Below are 18,515 nucleotides of genomic sequence, written 5' to 3' on the forward strand. Positions count from 1 at the left end.
CACAGTGCTATATGCTACTGCTAAGGACTCCCGCTAACACTTGCTTTCATTGTTGAAAATGGCTTTAAATTATAAGTGTGTTTGTGTGTGTCCCTCTCAAAAGTTAAAGCCTCCCAGAGGAAGCAGGAGACCACAGGTACGCATACACTCACATTCATCTACAGTAAGGTGCTGCTCTTGTTCCTATTTTTCTGCTCTCTGTTACCTAATCTAAACACAGCTTTCAGGAACTTCTCTTTCTTTATGTGTAAACCTGTTCTCGTGAAACCAGTGTTAAAGTTCTGCTTTCACTGCGGTCGGCCCGTGTCCATGAATCTGACCCCGGGCAGGCGCTGCAACAAGGTCTCCTACTGCTCCAGGACCTGCAAGCTCAACTCCTGGGAATAAAGACACAAGAAAGAGTGCATCCGGGTGTCAGGTGGGAGTCAGAGCCTCTCCACCCAACAGTTACAGCCAAACATCAGCAGCCTTAAAATATTTGATGACAGTTTGTCACAAGTGCTTTGAATATATGAATCACTTATCTGAATTATAAAATGATGTTTACAGAACAATTGATGATACAGAGAATTTGTGAAATGCTAATTTAGTTTTGGAGGAATAGACCATGTAAATACTGTATTTCTTTCTTTCCAGCATCTGTTAACAGTGCCCAGAAAAATGATGTATCAAAGAAGTCCCAGGGCTTTGTCTGCCATCTTGAAATCCAAAAAAAGCCCCCAGAGTGTCCAGTTCGAATCCCAGAGAGAACTAAAGCTGTTGAGCAAGGCAGAGAAAAAGTTCTAGAGCCAAAGCCAAGTCAATGTGATGGGAAATTAGAGCCACAACTGATGGATATTAAAATTTCTGTTTCATTATGTCTAATATTGACTTAGCTAATTTAACAAAGCACTCTTAGATCACTGTATGTGGTTGAATGGTGGCAGCATTCGTGCCATAATATTTCTATTTATAGCTGTCAGATTATAGTATCAGATAACATAACAGTCTGTTATTATTTTTTCACATTCCTATGATATTCCTACGCTGACTGTGTGAGAAATGTAAATTATGAAAAGTTGTTATATTGTCCTTTTCAGAGCTTTCATTGCATTTGTGGCCTTCATCAAAAAATTGAGACTTTATTATTATGCTTTTTCTGTCCATACTTAGAAAAAACGTTTCCCCAATGAGTCTATTCTGTTCATCTGGCTGTAGTGTTCCAGATAAATATAGTGCCAAATCACAACAACAGCTGCCCCAAAGTGCTTTATATTGTAAGGTAAAGACCCCACAATAATATACTGTAATTATTCATGTCGGTGAAGCTTTGTGAGGAACTTAAAGGAGAAACGTTCACAGAGGAGCAGGGAGTATTCTTCTGTAATGTGTTCCAGTAAATTAAAGGAGAGAGGAGTTTAATAGTGTACTGTATTGTTGGGTTCTTAGAGACCTGGATTGCAAATAAAAGTGCAAAATGGACTATTAAGGAGTATTGCTGATTGGCCTGTTAGACTGGTTTGCATTAGCAGCAGGGTTACAGTAGGCTGAGGTTGCTGCCTGTACTTTGTTTCTTACATCATACGCTGATGAGTCAGAGGGACGGACGAACAAGGACCAGGAACAGGCTGGTGTGACCCAGAGTCACCTCAGCCTCAACAAGAAGCAGGAAAACGTATTCAGAGAAGGAAGGCTTCTCACAAAACCAGACCGAGGAGAAAGAGATGACTGAGGACTTGGAGGAGCAGGAAGACGAGCTGCTCGCTCTCCAGAGTATTTTCGATGCGGACGAGTTTGTTCGGGACGAGTCGAAGTCTGCCGGAGAAATCCGAGTATGTGTCGAGCTTCCTGTCGGCTTCAGCGTGGCTCTCAGAGAGGGTAAATCAGAGGGTTGTCAAACACGCGACTGTTGGACCGAAAAGGTCCAATCTGGATGTTTTTGGAAAGATGTTGGTTTGGAATATTAGGAAGCACCTTTACTGGTACAGCCCTAATCATCTACTTAAGATAAAAATGGGTTTTATGTAGCCAATGATGTAAAATGAGTTAAACACTTGTTCTGCATTAGGCGAGCCAGTAACAATGTAATGAGCATGTTTTTGTTGGCCTTAAATGGGAAGTATGATGTATGAATTAAATATATCTATATTAAATATACCTTTGAACAGCTTAATGTCATCAAGCATCATTTATAGCTTTTGCTATTTGAGTTCATGTGACAGAATATATCAAATATTTTCTGTCGAATACACCCAAATAATTTAAAAACAAATAAACAAACATTACAAAAAGAGAATAGTTCATCTGATGAGCTCGTATTTTTCTTTCTAAGGTGAAAGTCTGCGTCAGTATGATATTTCCTTCCTTCCACCGCTGCTTTTGAACTTTGGACTTCCTGAAGACTACCCCTCCTCGTCCCCTCCCTCCTTCAGCCTCACCTGCAGCTGGTTGACTCGCACACAGGTAATCAGCAGTCAAGTCATTGTTGGTCACATGTTCATCCTGCCAGTGTGTGAGAGGTTCACAGGACATTGTAGAGGCTCAGTAAAGATGACAACAATCTATTCTCCCTCTCCCTCCACAGTTGGCTGCACTGCGTGCTCATCTCGCTGATCTCTATGAGGCCACTGGGGGAGCTGTGGTGCTCTTCTCCTGGGTGCAGTTTCTCAGAGAAGACGCTCTGAGGTTCCTGAACATCCACAGTAAGCTGGATCTTCCTCCTGATGAACGCAGCACCCTGCATTATAACCAGGACCAACACGATGCTGAACTCTCAGAACCAAAGAACAATTCAGAGCCAGAGTTCTCTGTACCATCCTCGGAAGTTCAGGAGAATCCTTCAGAGGGGAGCAGCGCAGACTCTCAGGGAGCTTCGGCTTTAGACTCCTGCAAGCATGACCAGAATGATCTGAACTCTCACCAGAGCCACAGTGATCTAACCTCAGATTATCAAAGAGCTCTTTCTCCAGAGCCTGCACTCCAAAACCAAACTGCACACACTCCAGATGTGACAATCCTCCAAGCCTCAGAGTTTAATGCTGATCTCCAGGATGATCTTTCTTCATCTGCAGAGAAATCCAAGCATCATCAAAGTGTCCGGGAAGATTTCTTAAATGAAGGAGATGTTTCTCTCTCATCGCTGCTTCCCTCCACCTCCTCAGGCACGTTAGATCCAAGTGAACTTGGAGCTGCTTCTCTGCCGGTCCAGCCCACAGATTCTCCTCAGAGTGAAGAGCAAACCCTCTCTGGTCTCTTTTTAACTCCATCACAGACTCTGCTGTCGCACATTTTGATCTATGATGCGGCCCAGAAACACAAAGTGTTTGCCACCACTTTCTTTGACTGCGGGGTTTGTTTTATGGGCCGGCTCGGGTCCGAGTGCGTGAAGCTGTCACCGTGTGGCCACGTCTTCTGCCGGGCCTGTCTCTGCGAGTTCTGTACGGTTCAGATCACAGAGGGGAACATCCGGGGTGTCACCTGTCCTCAGGCAGACTGCGCTGGTGCCCCTACACCTGCACAGGTAGAAGCTACACGCAGCCTTCAACCTGCAGAATGGTTTCAACAACTGTAGTGTTTGGTCCTTTCATCTAATATCAAAACACATTTTAAAAGCTGTTAAAAATAGCTACAGGTAGAAGGATCAAGGACAGAGGAGACAAGGAGAACTGAGGACTGTCCTTTCTTGTCAAATAGAATAGAATAGAATAGAATAGAATAGAATAGAATAATCCTTTAATTGTCCCACAAGGGGAAATTTGGTTTTAACAGCAGCCAGAAAGACACATATACAAACAAACAGTACACAGAACAGAAACATACACAATCTTTCTTACATATTTACATTAAGGACAATGGTTACTATAAACAGAGTACTGTACAGTTATTAAATTAAATAAAAATAACTACAGATAAGAGGCAAACCAGGTTGCAGTGTGAATCGGTTGATTAACTTATTGCAGTTACAGCGCAGATGTAAACATCTATGTTTGTTGGGAGCAGTTCTGATTGTACAGTCTGACAGCTGCAGGGAGGAAGGACCTGCAGAAACGCTCCTTCATGCATCTAGGATGCAGCAGTCTGTCACTGAAGGAGCTCTGCAGTTCAGCAACATGCATGGAGTGGGAGACTCTGTCCATCAGAGATGCTATTTTGGCCAGAGTCCTTCTGTCTCCCACCACCTGCACTTGGTCCAGGGTGCATCCCAGAACAGAGCTGGCCTTCCTGATGACTTTATCCAACCTCTTCCTCTCAGCTGCCGATAAACTGCTGCTCCAACATACAACACTGTAAAAAATGACGGATGCCACCACAGAGTCATAGAAGGTCTTTAAAAGCGCTCCCTGGACTCCAAATGACCTCAGCCGCCTCAGCAGGTAGAGTCTGCTCTGACCCTTCCTGTAAAGAGCATCGGTGTTGTGGCTCCAGTCCAGTTTATTATTCAGGTGAACACCCAGGTACCTATAAGAGTCCACTATCTCAATGTCCACTCCCTGGATGTTCACCGGTGTCAGTGTGGTGGGTCTGCGTCTCCGGAAGTCCACCACCAACTCCTTGGTTTTCCCGGCGTTGATCAGCAGGTGGCTCTGCTGACACCAGTCTACAAAGTCCAGAGTCCACCGTCTGTACTCTGAGTCGTCCTCACCTGTGATGAGGCCGACTATGGCAGAGTCGTCAGAGAACTCCTGTAGGTGGCAGCGTGGGGAGTTGATGGAGAAGTCTGCAGTGTAGAGGGTGAAGAGGAACGGTGACAGCACCCTGTGGGGCCCCCCTACTGCAGACCAGCGTGTCAGAGACACAGCCCTGTGACCTCACATACTGTGGGCGTCCTGTGAGGTAGTCCAGTATCCACTGGGACATGTGTTGGTCCACTCCCGATAGCTCCAGCTTGTCTCTCAGAAGTCGTGGCTGGATGGTGTTGAAAGCACTGGAGAAACAGTGCTTCCAGGCTTCTCCAGGTGAGTCAGAGCTCGGTGCAGGAGGTAGATGATGGCGTCCTCCACCCCGATGCCAGGCTGGTAAGCAAACTGTAGCGGATCCAATGAAGACCTCACCAGGGGGCGCAGATGGTAGAGAACCAACCTCTCGAGGGTCTTCATCAGATGCGATGTCAGGGCTACCGGCCTGTAGCTGCTGAGGTCCTTGGGATGGGAGGTCTTTGGTACCGGTATCACACAGGATGTCTTCCACAGCTGTGATACTTTCCCCAGTGACAGGCTCAGGTTGAACAGATAACCTAGGATGCCACACAGTTCATCTGTGCAGCATCTCAGGAGCCTGGAGCTGACGCCATCTGGACCTGCAGCCTTCCGCACCTTGATCTTGCGAAGCTCGTTCCTCACTTGAAGTGCTGAGATAGAAAGAATGGATTTTGGGGGAGGATGGTGTATGTTGGAGTCCACAGAAGCCGGGGGTGGGTGTAATGACTGGGAGCTGGGAGGCGTGAAGCTGAGAGGTGTGAAGTCCTGAGATGAAGGACAGGCAGTCCCTGAAGGAGATTGCAGCAGGGGGGACGATGCTGTGGGAGGGGTGGGTGGTTGATCAAACCTATTAAAATATTATTTAGGTCATTCACCCACCCCAAGTCTCCTGCAGCCTGAGGGGTTGGTTTTTGTCCTGAGATTGTCTTCAGGCTGTTCCAAACCCCTCTGATGTTGTGCTCTTCCATCTTCCTCCTGTAGTTTTCCTTTCCTTGCCTTATCTTCCATTTCAGCTTCTTCTGGACAACTCTCAGCTCCTGTTCGTGTCCAGATCTAAAGACTCTCTTCTTCTCCTTGAGGAGAGCCTTAATTTCAGGATTTATCCATGGCTTGTTGTTAGAAAAACACCGTACCTTTTTGATGGCTACGGTGTTCATGTAATCTGTAATGCAGTCTGTGATGCTGTTGAGGTCATCCTCCAGGGGGCTGCAGAGGTTGTCCCACACAGTAGAACGGAAACAGTCCCTCAGGGCCTCTTCAGTCTCTGCTGACCATTTCCTTACTGTGCATTTCAAACACAGAGGTTTCATTTGAAACCTCTGTGTTTGAATTTCGATCAGCTGACCTCAGTCTCACTTTGTGTCTCTGCTTTTTCATCTCTGTTGTGTTTGTAGGTGCAGAGTCTGGTAGGAGAGAAGCTGTTTGACCGCTATGACCGTCTCCTGCTGCAGAGGACTCTGGACAGCATGTCTGGTCTGTTTTCTTTCTGTTGCTGTTGTGTGATGAAGGCTTTCATAGACTGATCAGAAACTTTTTATTACATTTCTGGGTTAGACCTGGTAAAAAGAACATCTTTAGCTCTTTTTCATAAATATCTAATTTCTTTTGGCATCTTTTTGTCTCGCAGATGTGACGTACTGTCCTCGAACATCCTGCGGCTCTGCTGTGATTTTGGAGAAATCCAGCAAGGCAGCGCTTTGCTCTGAGTGCGGCTTTGCCTTCTGCGTCATATGCAGAAAAACATACCATGGAACGGGGAAGTGTGAGACCAAGAAAAAATATGCTGAAAGATATATAATAGACCTGCCACAGTCACAAGGTACACAGATATATGCTGTGTGACCACAAGAAAAAAGTTTCAAAGAATAATAAAAATGACAACATCCAGTCACAGTAAATGTAAAACTGTTTCACAAATGAGACTTTGGAGGTTTGAAAGTACAGGAGGTAACTGGATGATTGCTTTGAGTCGATGCAGATGTGTGTTTAGTCCAAGTATAGATGCTGGTGTCCTTTATGTGTCTCTTAGAGGGGGTGAAGGCTCTCTGGGAGGACTATGCCAGTGGCAGCAGGGAGAGGAAGCGCCTGCTGGAAAATAGATATGGCTGCAATTTACTGGTGTCCATTACAGAAAAAAAACTAAGCGACAACTGGATTGCCAACAATACCAAGAGTTGTCCTGAATGCTTCACTAGAATAGAGGTTTGCACTCACCTGAGCACATTCGTACAAACTTGCGAGCACAGAGCAGTTCAGAGAGAGTTTCTGATTGAATTTGCTCATACGTGTGCTGTGCTTTACGTTACAGAAGGATGGAGGGTGTGACCAGATGTTGTGCACTCGCTGTAAGAAGATTTTCTGGTGGGACAGACTGACTCCAGAAAACACAACCTAACAGTTTTATGGGGGTCAATGTTCTTCCAACTAATTCTAATAATCAGCACCACATACTGTCTCATAATCAGCAGAGGGCAACAAAAACAACAATGACAGGAAGGAATAACCAAACCTTTGGTTCCTTAGAAAACCCAAAGTGCTATAAATTAACAAAAATTGCCCTCTTTGGCTGTTTTATTTGCCTTAGGCTGCAATGAAGCATTTACACCAAAAGTGTATGTTCTAATCAATTATCAATTATTCTTTCAGTTAATGGACAAATTATGTGGTCAGAAAACAGACACATTTGCCAGAACCCTGTTTTTTCAAACCAACAGTTCAAAAACACAAATTTCTTTTTCTCCTGATGAACCAAATTAACTGAGCAAGTATTTCCCAGACTGATGAATTCCTCTGCTTTTACATGTGTGCTGCTGTTAAGTACTGTTATGGCACAAAAATGCTCTGTGCAGTCATTATCACTATAATGTTTGAACTCTGAGGGAAAAGACAGGTTCACACTGCCACAGATATATGCAGCTGCAACAGCTACAGGTAAAGCTTCTGACCTTGACGTGCATGTTTCATTTCAATTCCAGCAGCTGCCTACAGGTAGATCCTGAACATGTGGCTTCTTTCCCCTTCCTCCACTGCCCTGTTATGACAGTGCAACAAAGACGCCAGCATGTTTGATTTTCTTGTCTGTCAAGGGAAAATCCTACTTCCTCATCACTTCCTCATAAATGTCTAAACAGCAGTTTGCCTTTATAACCCACTGAAGGAGACTGCAAGAATAGTTTTTAATTGTATCAGTTACACCTTTATTTTTCCTGCTGGCACAAACAAAATACATGCTTCATTTATTTATTTATTTTTTTAAAAAGGCACATTTACTTCCTCTTCAGACTCTAGCCACTGTAGCTCCACAAATGCAGGCTCATGCTTTAGTTAGAACACCTTGAAACATGGCTCCATCACCTCCCCCTCAACCCCAACTGGTCACAGCAGATGACTTATTCTTCAGAACCTGGTTCTGCTGGAGGATTCTTCCTGCTTGTCAAAAGGGAGTTCTTCCTTCCCACTGTTGCCAAGTGCATGCTCATGGGCGTTCATCTGATTGTTGGGATTTTCTCTGTAGGATCTTTAACTTATGATATAATACACCTTGAGGTGAGTGTTGTAGTGGTTTGGTACAATATAAATAAAACTGAGTAAGTTGGAAATGACTTTGAAATTTCCAGTAAATTTATTCCGACACATACAATTCTTAGATAGAATTCTCAGATAAATAAGCATGAATTCACAGAAAATAAAAACTACTGATAATGGTAGTAATAACCGTCAACCTTACTTCTTGGCTATACTCAATATATTTTTTCTAAGTTTTCACTGCAAGATTTGACTGAAGAAAACACCTGCGATGCATTTTCTAAAGGTGTTGGCGGGTTTTGTTGGCAAAACACTTTCCTTTATACTGGTTCTCAAGTCAAAAACATAGATTTTCTACTTTGCTCTCAAAGCTTGCACAGATTTGCTTGGTACCTAAAATGTGAAATACACAATCACTTGATTGTGTATTTCACAAACATAATTTTACAATTAAACAAACCAGATATTTAATTTCATAAGTGTTTCAGGGTGACCTTTAGAAAGTACAGTGGGGCAAAAAAGTATTTAGTCAGCCACCGATTGTGCAAGTTCCCCCACCTAAAATGATGACAGAGGTCAGTAATTTGCACCAGAGGTACACTTCAACTGTGAGAGACAGAATGTGAAAAAAAAATCCATGAATCCACATGGTAGGATTTGTAAAGAATTTATTCGTAAATCAGGGTGGAAAATAAGTATTTGGTCAATAACAAAAATACAACTCAATACTTTGTAACATAACCTTTGTTGGCAATAACAGAGGTCAAACGTTTACTATAGGTCTTTACCAGGTTTGCACACACAGTAGCTGGTATTTTGGCCCATTCCTCCATGCAGATCTTCTCGAGAGCAGTGATGTTTTGGGGCTGTCGCCGAGCAACACGGACTTTCAACTCCCGCCACAGATTTTCTATGGGGTTGAGGTCTGGAGACTGGCTAGGCCACTCCAGGACTTTCAAATGCTTCTTACGGAGCCACTCCTTTGTTGCCCGGGTGGTGTGTTTTGGATCATTGTCATGTTGGAAGACCCAGCCTCGTTTCATCTTCAAAGTTCTCACTGATGGAAGGAGGTTTTGGCTCAAAATCTCACGATACATGGCCCCATTCATTCTGTCCTTAACACGGATCAGTCGTCCTGTCCCCTTGGCAGAAAAACAGCCCCATAGCATGATGTTTCCACCCCCATGCTTCACAGTAGGTATGGTGTTCTTGGGATGCAACTCAGTATTCTTCTTCCTCCAAACACGACGAGTTGAGTTTATACCAAAAAGTTCTACTTTGGTTTCATCTGACCACATGACATTCTCCCAATCCTCTGCTGTATCATCCATGTGCTCTCTGGCAAACTTCAGACGGGCCTGGACATGCACTGGCTTCAGCAGCGGAACACGTCTGACACTGCGGGATGTGATTCCCTGCCGTCGTAGTGTGTCACTGATGGTGACCTTTGTTACTTTGGTCCCAGCTCTCTGCAGGTCATTCACCAGGTCCCCCCGTGTGGTTCTGGGATCTTTGCTCACCGTTCTCATGATCATTTTGACCCCACGGGGTGAGATCTTGCGTGGAGCCCCAGATCGAGGGAGATTATCAGTGGTCTTGTATGTCTTCCATTTTCTGATGATTGCTCCCACAGTTGATTTTTTCACACCAAGCTGCTTGCCTATTGTAGATTCACTCTTCCCAGTCTGGTGCAGGTCTACAATACTTTTCCTGGTGTCCTTCGAAAGCTCTTTGGTCTTGACCATGGCGGCGTTTGGAGTCTGACTGTTTGAGGCTGTGGACAGGTGTCTTTTATACAGATGATGAGTTCAAACAGGTGCCATTCATACAGGTAATGAGTGGGGGACAGAAAAGCTTCTTACAGAAGACGTTACAGGTCTGTGAGAGCCAGAGATTTTCCTTGTTTGAGGTGACCAAATACTTATTTTCCACCCTGATTTACGAATAAATTCTTTACAAATCCTACCATGTGAATTCATGGATTTTTTTTTTCACATTCTGTCTCTCACAGTTGACGTGTACCTCTGGTGCGAATTACTGACCTCTGTCATCATTTTAAGTGGGGGAACTTGCACAATCGGTGGCTGACTAAATACTTTTTTGCCCCACTGTAGATCGCCACAGTGGACCAGGTGGTAACCTATGAAAAGGCAAAAACTGCAGTTCCTCTAATGATCACTTGAGGCTGGTCCCAAAAGCGAGTCAGTCCTCACAGACACTGATATTAAAAATGTCCAACTTAAAAAAACAAAAACAAAACCCAAAGCAAAACAAACTTAACATTTACAAAAAATGTTAGTCTCTGCAGCCAGTCTTTTATTTGTAAGACAGCTGGATATCTGCTTAATTTATTTATAACTCAGCTGTTAATGTTTCATTTTTTTAAGTGATGTATTTTCTAAGATGTGGTCACTTTAATTGACAGATGCACAAACACAGGGATGTGTAGCCAATTATTTGGTAGGCCTTGCTTATGGTGATTAGGCCAGTCTACTAAATCCATCACATGATGGCACAGACCACCCAAGAAGCATCATTTTCAGTTCTAATAGCTGTTATAGCTTAGCACTAATTAGCAGGTGTGTGTGTGTCTTGCAAAGTCCACAGACAGTGGGCCTCAACTATGTGTCATCTTTAATGTACAGTCTATGTAGTATTTCCCCCTGATTTCATGTAGCTACTAAGCTAAGATACCCTTTGGTCAGGCTATTTTCTAAGTACTTTGATAATCTGTCTCCAGCACACGTGCAGCTGTAATTTTGACTCATAACCACAAGAGGGCAGGTTTGCGCTCTTATAAATCTGCTGTACACTTTCACACTATTAATTAATTTCCATGTTTTTAGCAGTCTTTAAAATCTGTGACACGATAATATGTTACTTGCTATCCTTACGTGAGTGGTTCATGCAGAACAGATGAGCAGCCGGAGAGAGGACATGAACTCTCGGATGCTGTCATCTGTCGTCAGGTAAGCTGATTCTTAATGCACTTGGTGAACTTATTGTGCCCCTGCAAACCTCCCAAAGAGAAATGAAACACTGACTGTAGGATACAGAGTGCACACATCTCAGCTTGTTTCACAGATGAGCAGTGGGGAAATCGGTGCGGCTCAGGATAAAGGTCGACGGGGGCAAAGTACCAGTTAAAAACACACACAACACACACACACACTCACAAAGTACTGACCACACACAAAGGGGTCCCTAAACACTAAAATTTCCTTCTTCCTACAGTCAGTGCCAGTCAGCTCTACTTTATGTGGCTTAATGTGTGTTAATGGTTGCAATGTCACAGTCACTAAGCCTAATGTGAGGAGTTATATCATCAGTTTTCTCTCTGCCTTTATCTCTCAGACAGTGACTGTTACATTTGCTCGATAGGTAGGAGGGCAAACAAATGAGCAAACATTTACTTTCCTTTTACTGACTGAGCTTTCTGAGCATTATTCTGTGTGTGTGTGTGTGTCCCTCCTGTCCGTTGTGCCCTCCTGTCCCCTGTGCATGTGTCCATGTGTGCGTCAATGTCTTTCTGACGATTCCCACCCACAGTTTCAGGAGATCTTCACTCAGCCTTCCATCCCAGTGTGGAGAGGAGTGGAATTTTTCCTCTGCGAGCTCAGCGGGATCGACAGCAGGCCTATACCTTCAGAAACTGTAAGAGGACATTTTTTATAGCAAATAATTTGAAGTGAGCAAATTGTGCACAGGAGTGCATTTTTAGATTGATCCGGTGAAAGTTATCAGTGTTCGGAGGTTATTTGGAGGTCATTTCAGCCTCGCTGTGGTTACCTGAGGCTTACAGTGTTTGGTGGTGTGTGATATTTGTCTCTTCTGTGTCTCACAGCAGAACAGAGTCAAACATCCAGCAGGATCTGAAGATGAGGAGTGGAGTGGGGTTGTGTGTGCTGGGCCTGCTGGGCCTGCTGTGCTCAGTTTTTGGGCAGGTAAGGAGGAAACACCAGATTTCCTGCTCTTAAACCTAGAATATACGAATAAGGCTGCTTGGGGGTGATCAGATTGTTTTGTCAAATAAAAGAGGATGTTTTTAAACACCACAGCAAAGATCTTGCATTAAAATCTTTAAATACTTTTAATAAATATAAGCTAAAAGTACTAAAAACAGAACTGCTAAATTTGTCGGATGCCTCACGTCAAAGCAAGAGCATCACTTACTTTGGGAATTGGAGGATATGTGCTTCATCTTTTTATATTTTCTGGTAGATTCCCTTACTAGTTTGGTAATCTGGACACTCAGTACATAAGTAGGATGTCTTAAAACCACAAAAAGCAAATAACGATCAACTCTTACTCCCTTATTCCGATCCTGGAGTGCAAATCCACTGCAGTACAAACCTGCAGGGTCACTGACTTTGCCTTGTTTGTGCTGTACTTTATTTCAGTTCTTGTGACCCTTTGAAATGACGCAATTTCATTTTGCAGATAATCTGAGGATGAAGAAACATTTACATCTTTTACTTTAGCACAAGCTGCAGTGCAATGCCACAATTTAGAAGCCTTTCAAATGTGGTGCAGCACCTTTTTAAGTGCTCTGCTGTTTTCTGATATCAGGGTATTGACCTGAAAAGTCCTGCATGCAGAGTATTAGTTAAAGGATAACTTGCGAATATACGCAAATAAGGAAAGTAAGTCACCTCAACGTTTTTGAAAGCTGAACACATGAAGTTTTACAGCCTTATTTACTTCTGAGTAAATTGCAGAAAAATGTAGAAACAGAAGCTAAAAATAAATCAGACAAATCACAACACTTTTGGAAAACACTACATTTTTGTCAATTTTAAAAGAAATGAGCCTATTGGTATTTACAAAAACATTTTGGCTTTATTCTAAAAAAAAATCATTCTGTGCATCATCTTCCTTCTTTTCATCCAGGAGGCAGCGGAGGTCCAGTCTGGTGTCCTGATCTTTTGTGATGACCCGTCTGTGGAGAAGGCTGTCCACAGCGCTGTGGACAAATTCAACGAGAGGCTGAGCACCGGCCATAAGCTGGCCCTCTTTCAGATACTGAAAGCCAGCAAGGTACAGTGACTGCAGACACATGTGTTACCATGAAGAACAACACTGTGAGATTTTATGAGCTTTTTTGTTACGTAAGTTACATAAGTGGGAATCAAGCTTGTTGGATTCAACTAAAACTGAGCTTGTGGCTGTTTTTCCTTACAAAGCTAAAAAACAAGAGGATTCAATGCTCTGGGACGATTACCAAGAAATTCAAAGAAAACATGCTGTGACACTTTGACTTCTGGTGCACACTGATTACATATATTTGTGTGTGTGTGTGTGTCTCCAGTCAGAGAATGGCTCAGACTCAGTGTACTCACTGAAGTTCACTACCTGGAAGAGCGAGTGCACAGCTGACAGCAGCAAACCCTGGACAGACTGTGACTATTTGCAGTCTGGAAGCAAGGTAACAATAATCAGCTCCTCCTCCCATTTAACAACTCGTGGTATGAAAATATTAAAGTTCTTGTTAAATGCTTTAGTAAAAACAAAGCCGTCGCACGGTCTGTCGTGTCCCTCCAGGGGCCGATTTCTTGCAACGCCACCGTCCTCATGTCAGAGACAGAGGCTGAGACAAAGCAGGTGGACTGCCAGATTGGTGAGTGAGGGTGAATAAACTCAGCATCAGATTAAAGTTTTTAACAGTCCTTTCAAAGCTTGTTTTTTTCTTTGGGTTTTTTTGTTGTCTTGCTGCAGAACATGGTCTATTGAATCCATTTTGACTGGGACCTCATTTTAACACAGAACCAGTTGCTTTTAGAGACAAAATTCCCACATAAGGAACTTAAATCATTATTAAAACCAAAAATATCCACAGTTCTTACACCATGAATGTGTTTACCAGAGTACAGCCACCTAACAGTGAGTCACTGAGGGAAATGGGCACTGGCGGGCTGCTGGGGAAACAGAAGGGGGCTGATTGGGTAACATGCCAACACCATCTGCAAGCACAATATTAACTTATAACACCATAAAAGGCAGTGACACAGTCTAGACTTTAATCAGTCAAATATAGGCGCTCGGTATATCGATCCTGTGTTTTTCTGTCCCACTCACAGGATATTTTGCAGGTTTTTAAGGCTCAGCTTGCAAACTGTATTTGTACATTAAAGTAGTATTTGATTGTTTCATGTGCGATTTGGTTGTAAAGAAATAAAGTAAGCTAGGTTAAGTAAATAGGTGGCATCAGCACATTTACTAGATTTTAATGATAAATGAAAAGGGCTTGAAATGAAGGCTGGTGGACTTTTTGATTCAGTTCTTCTTCAGTTTAATCACCTAAGGACAGTCCCTGGTATTTAACCCCTGGTGGGAGTGTCTCCTTGGAGGTGGTCCTGATCATTTTTGACCCACCTGGTGCTGATGTGAGTCAATGAAGGTCATATGAACCGAGGTGTGAATCAAGGCCTGCGGTCATTTCTGTCACAGATCCTTTATGAGGCACTGCCCCGACCCACCATTATGTGAAGTATAAGGTCACATGTGTCAAGGTGTGTATGGGGGATAAAGCACCTGGGAAGGGATCTCAGGACTGGGTTTTAGGAGATACCCACTGGTGTCTTAACCATTAGGCAGCTGGGTTGCTTTCTAGAGGCTTTGCTTTCCTCCCAATGCACCATGACCGCCAGATTCCAAAAACAAACAAAAAGTATGTTTCTCTCACTGGCCTGTTTGTATTACAGACTATTTGGGACTGTTTTGTGTTCCATCATGCACACTGAGATCATGTCGTGTTGATCTAAACACATCCAGAGGGAGCCTGAATTCGGGGCATTCTTTAAATAATTAACTAGATTAAAAACATCATAAATAAATAACATTAGACACTTTTTGAAAAGCTTTAACCAACTCTGTTTGCCTGAACCTTGAGCAGTTATTGGAATATGAGCTTATGCTTTTCCATGACTCAGATTTTTCTCCACTGTAGAAGGGCACATCGTTTCCGAGAAAGCACCTTGCATGGGCTGCCCAGAGCTCATCGATGTAGACTCCGAGGACCTTAAGGTTCCCCTTTCTGTCTCCATCTCCAAGTACAACTCCATGTCTGACTCTACCCACCTGTTCAGTCTGCACAATATTGACCACGCCACCAGACAGGTACAGCAGGTGGCATGGAAGTGAAGGGAAAATGGGGAGGACAGGCATCTCTTTTTCTTTCCTTTTTTGTCTTTACGCACCACGTGTATTTGTGTAGGTGGTTGCCGGCTTCAGATTTAAGCTGATTTTTGACATGAAGAAGACCGTCTGTTCCAAGGCTGAATACACAGACCTGAACGAGATATGCATCCCAGACGAAAATAATCTGGTAAACCAAAACTAATGCACAAATCACCCCAGCCAAGATGTGCTTCTCACTGTGTGTTCTGTGCATCTGCAGGAATATGCCAACTGCAACTCTACAGTGGATGTAGCACCTTGGAGACTTGAGCCACCACAGGCCCACATAGAGTGTGCACCGGGTCAATTGCCACCCTCTGTAAGTCCCTCTTTTCACAGGATGATCAAACATGAGCGAGTAGACAAGAATGCAGGAAATAAATGAAAACCATTCACATAGTAACTGCACTGGCTAATATTCACTCTCCCACTCCACTGGATGTACCAGCGGGCTTACCATCTGGGTTGCTTTGGGATATTTTGAACTGGAAGGGCTGGGAATCTAACCACCAACCTTCCAATTTGTGCACCTCAAATTATTCCATCTTAGTCTTTCATCTAAGTTATTGGAAATTAATTTTATAATTATGAAAATTAAATGTGAGCACATTTCTTTAATGGAAAAGTTTAACTAGGTTCTGAATTCTCATTTCAGTCGTTTGTCGTATTAGACACTCTGTTTTAATCACTCCGCAGAAATCACTGTCAACGTACAGAAAATAAATAAGTTTTAAAAAGAAAACAGAATTATTTGTCACATTACAGTTGATCCCAAATTATTGCAAAGTACGGATATATGAAGAAAATCATCTTGGTTTTGTGGCTGGAAATGGTGAAGAGAACTCAGCCTTTAAAGCCAGGATAGAATTTAAAATGGGTTCTTTGCTAAGTTCTTTGTTATGTGTTAACACTCGCTCATTCCTTTTTATGTTAGGTTAGTGTGAAGTGGCTTAACAAATGAAAGAATATTCTTCTGAAATGATCAGGTAGAAGGACTGGACTGAATATGAGTGAAAAAGCAGCCAATGTCCAAAGTAAATATTTGACCTTAAGAAAGCCTGGAGAAATACTTGCAGTTCAAGAGCATTTCAACAACTTACAAGAAAGTCAGGCTACTTGGAATTAAATGATAAACAAATGAGGTATGGCTTGAGACTTTTGCACAGAGGTCACTGATTAGGAAGGTCCATTAGCGAGTCCATCTTCTTATAAATCCTTTGCTTTTTCTTCAGACGTTCGCCAGGCGTCGTCCTCCTGGCTGGTCTCCTCTCAGGCACTTCCTGTATGGCAATGGTAATGGCCATAGGACCCCACAGCGCTTTACACTACATTCAGTCATTCACCCATTCACACCCCATGCCACAGCTACATCTTCACCCTCACAACCCCCCACCACAGCTAAAACTAAAGAATCATCTGAGGAGGACACCACATCTGCCACACCGTCAGTTTCGCGTGACGCAGATGCGAAAGACCACCTCTTCCACTGCCCATCCAAGCCCTGGAAAGCTTTGAAGCCTCACCACTCTGCAGCTCCTACCAAGGCTACCGTAGAAGCGGCTTCTCCACAGCCCCCAGCAGATGGAACCTTAACCGATACAGACCTGCAGTCATAATTTCTATCCTCAAGGGAGCCAGATTCATAACAGAAAATTTCCACTTGTTGCGCTCTTCCAGCAGATTGTTTTTTTGTTTTTGTTGCAGACTAGTTCTCTAGTTGCTGCAGGGAGTTTTGGGAGATGATGATCGTCTTGTAAGATGCCAGGTTTCAAATGATACAACAGATGGGTTCAGTTAACATTTTTTTTAAGGTCTTGTAAGTCTTAAGAAAACTGAGGAAAAGAAACTGAAATTAAGACAGAACTCTAATTTTACGGCTCTCAAGAAAGTGATGTCTGTTTGGAATCAAAGAGTTGAGTTCATCAAAGGATAGAGCAGTTTGTGTGCTGGTTTATGTGTGAATATAAAATGCTTACACATTGAAGCTTAAAATAAAATTTAAAATTTGGTGGAAAATGTTCATGTTTTGCAAGGTTTGTAGTGCCAGAGCAAACACAGCTGGGTCAATCTTTAACAAATTTATTTGTACATCTTCACAGAACACTCAGATGATGAGTCAGTCAGTCGGTCAGTCAGTAAGTCAGTCAGTCGGGGTACAAACCTTTACTCTTCGACCAGTGACCCAAAAACAAAACACAACATACATTTATAAATAAAAAAGCAGGTTACTGTGAGGGCAAACTTGTCCTAGAAACTAGCAAACTTAAGGCATTCATTTATAAATGTCTGTATGGCTGCCTATTAGACTACAATATAAAAAAAAAGGAAAACAAAATGCAGCAGGAAGAGTATTCAGCTTCACCCAATATCATGCAGGTAGGCTGTGAGTAACAATACATTGGCCCGGCGTACATTCATTCATAGTATAGGCTAGAGTTCTGACAACATGGTATGTTATGGAAATATATTAGTACTGCATACCAAAAAACAAAGAAAAAAGTATTAAAATGAAACCACAGAGCATGTAGCCATGTGTGAGAGTCTGAGACACTTCCGAACCTCCAAATTGAATATAAATGATCAATATTTCACATATTTTGTCCATATTTTTATTCCCTGCAAGTCTAAGTGTTCAAACCCTTCCACATCTGTTCAATTCACTGAGAGAGAGAGGGACCGTCGTTGCTTCATTTCTAAATATCGGGTTCCATACAATTAAAAAGATGGTGGACACAATAACATGAACACCAGGTAAACAAATAGGAACAGTAACAGAGACACCTCAGACTAGAGGCAGTACACTATAGTCTTCACAGAGGCTGCAGACTTTTACATTTGCTTGGTGTTTGTGTTGTTATGGTCACAGTGAACCATTTTCCCTCCGCTCTCGGTTCTTTGGACACAGGGGGTTTAAAGACAACCAACAGTCATCTCTGACGTCAGCTGAGTCTGCAAGATTGCAAAACAACAGCGACGTATCTTTGTGATACTCTGTCCCCTGCACATAACCCAATCATACAGTTAAACTGCAACAAATGGAGAGAAATCAGATCTTGTGATGGCATGATTTGTAAATCTGAACCTGTGCTGAGCCATGTGATGGTTAAAAGGATAGAAAAAAAAAAAAATCGGTTCAGG

At 42.9% G+C, this 18,515-nt stretch overlaps 2 protein-coding genes across 7 annotated transcripts; both read left to right on the forward strand.

Moving 5' to 3' along the window:
* Positions 1-1,494: 1,494 nt before the first annotated feature.
* Positions 1,495-8,278, forward strand: LOC120742829 (E3 ubiquitin-protein ligase RNF14-like). Its single transcript, XM_040046267.1, has 7 exons — positions 1,495-1,857; positions 2,312-2,442; positions 2,564-3,499; positions 6,071-6,149; positions 6,304-6,495; positions 6,706-6,878; positions 6,985-8,278. Exons 1-7 carry the CDS (start codon positions 1,704-1,706, stop codon positions 7,069-7,071), a joined length of 1,752 nt encoding a protein of 583 aa, XP_039902201.1. The 5' UTR covers positions 1,495-1,703; the 3' UTR covers positions 7,072-8,278.
* On the forward strand, positions 5,638-17,397 carry kng1 (kininogen 1). Of its 6 annotated transcripts, none has more exons than XM_040046274.1 (10): positions 5,638-5,646; positions 11,796-11,855; positions 12,046-12,145; positions 13,092-13,238; positions 13,510-13,626; positions 13,743-13,818; positions 15,148-15,317; positions 15,415-15,525; positions 15,598-15,696; positions 16,610-17,397. In XM_040046274.1, exons 3-10 carry the CDS (start codon positions 12,080-12,082, stop codon positions 16,991-16,993), a joined length of 1,170 nt encoding a protein of 389 aa, XP_039902208.1. In that variant the 5' UTR covers positions 5,638-5,646; positions 11,796-11,855; positions 12,046-12,079; the 3' UTR covers positions 16,994-17,397. The 6 variants fall into 6 exon arrangements, with proteins under 6 accessions (XP_039902208.1, XP_039902209.1, XP_039902206.1 ...); XM_040046275.1 differs by having other exon boundaries at positions 12,049-12,145; XM_040046272.1 differs by lacking the exon at positions 5,638-5,646 and adding an exon at positions 6,952-6,968 and having other exon boundaries at positions 11,772-11,855.
* The last annotated feature ends 1,118 nt before the right edge of the window (positions 17,398-18,515 follow it).

Source organism: Simochromis diagramma, unplaced genomic scaffold (assembly GCF_900408965.1).
Source record: "Simochromis diagramma unplaced genomic scaffold, fSimDia1.1 OVJJ01000553.1, whole genome shotgun sequence".
NCBI classification, from domain to species: domain Eukaryota; kingdom Metazoa; phylum Chordata; class Actinopteri; order Cichliformes; family Cichlidae; genus Simochromis; species Simochromis diagramma.

What these genes read in the sequence shown, in the direction of transcription:
- kng1 (XM_040046270.1), top strand. Translation starts at nt 11,118, where the DNA reads ATGAGCAGCCGGAGAGAGGACATGAACTCTCGGATGCTGTCATCTGTC. An exon ending in TTGACCACGCCACCAGACAG is followed by an intron (nt 15,318 to 15,414) that starts GTACAGCAGGTG and finishes GTATTTGTGTAG; the next exon opens with GTGGTTGCCGGCTTCAGATT. An exon ending in CGGGTCAATTGCCACCCTCT is followed by an intron (nt 15,697 to 16,609) that starts GTAAGTCCCTCT and finishes CTTTTTCTTCAG; the next exon opens with ACGTTCGCCAGGCGTCGTCC.
- LOC120742829 (XM_040046267.1), top strand. Translation starts at nt 1,704, where the DNA reads ATGACTGAGGACTTGGAGGAGCAGGAAGACGAGCTGCTCGCTCTCCAG. An exon ending in CAGCGTGGCTCTCAGAGAGG is followed by an intron (nt 1,858 to 2,311) that starts GTAAATCAGAGG and finishes TTTCTTTCTAAG; the next exon opens with GTGAAAGTCTGCGTCAGTAT. An exon ending in AGACCTGCCACAGTCACAAG is followed by an intron (nt 6,496 to 6,705) that starts GTACACAGATAT and finishes TGTGTCTCTTAG; the next exon opens with AGGGGGTGAAGGCTCTCTGG.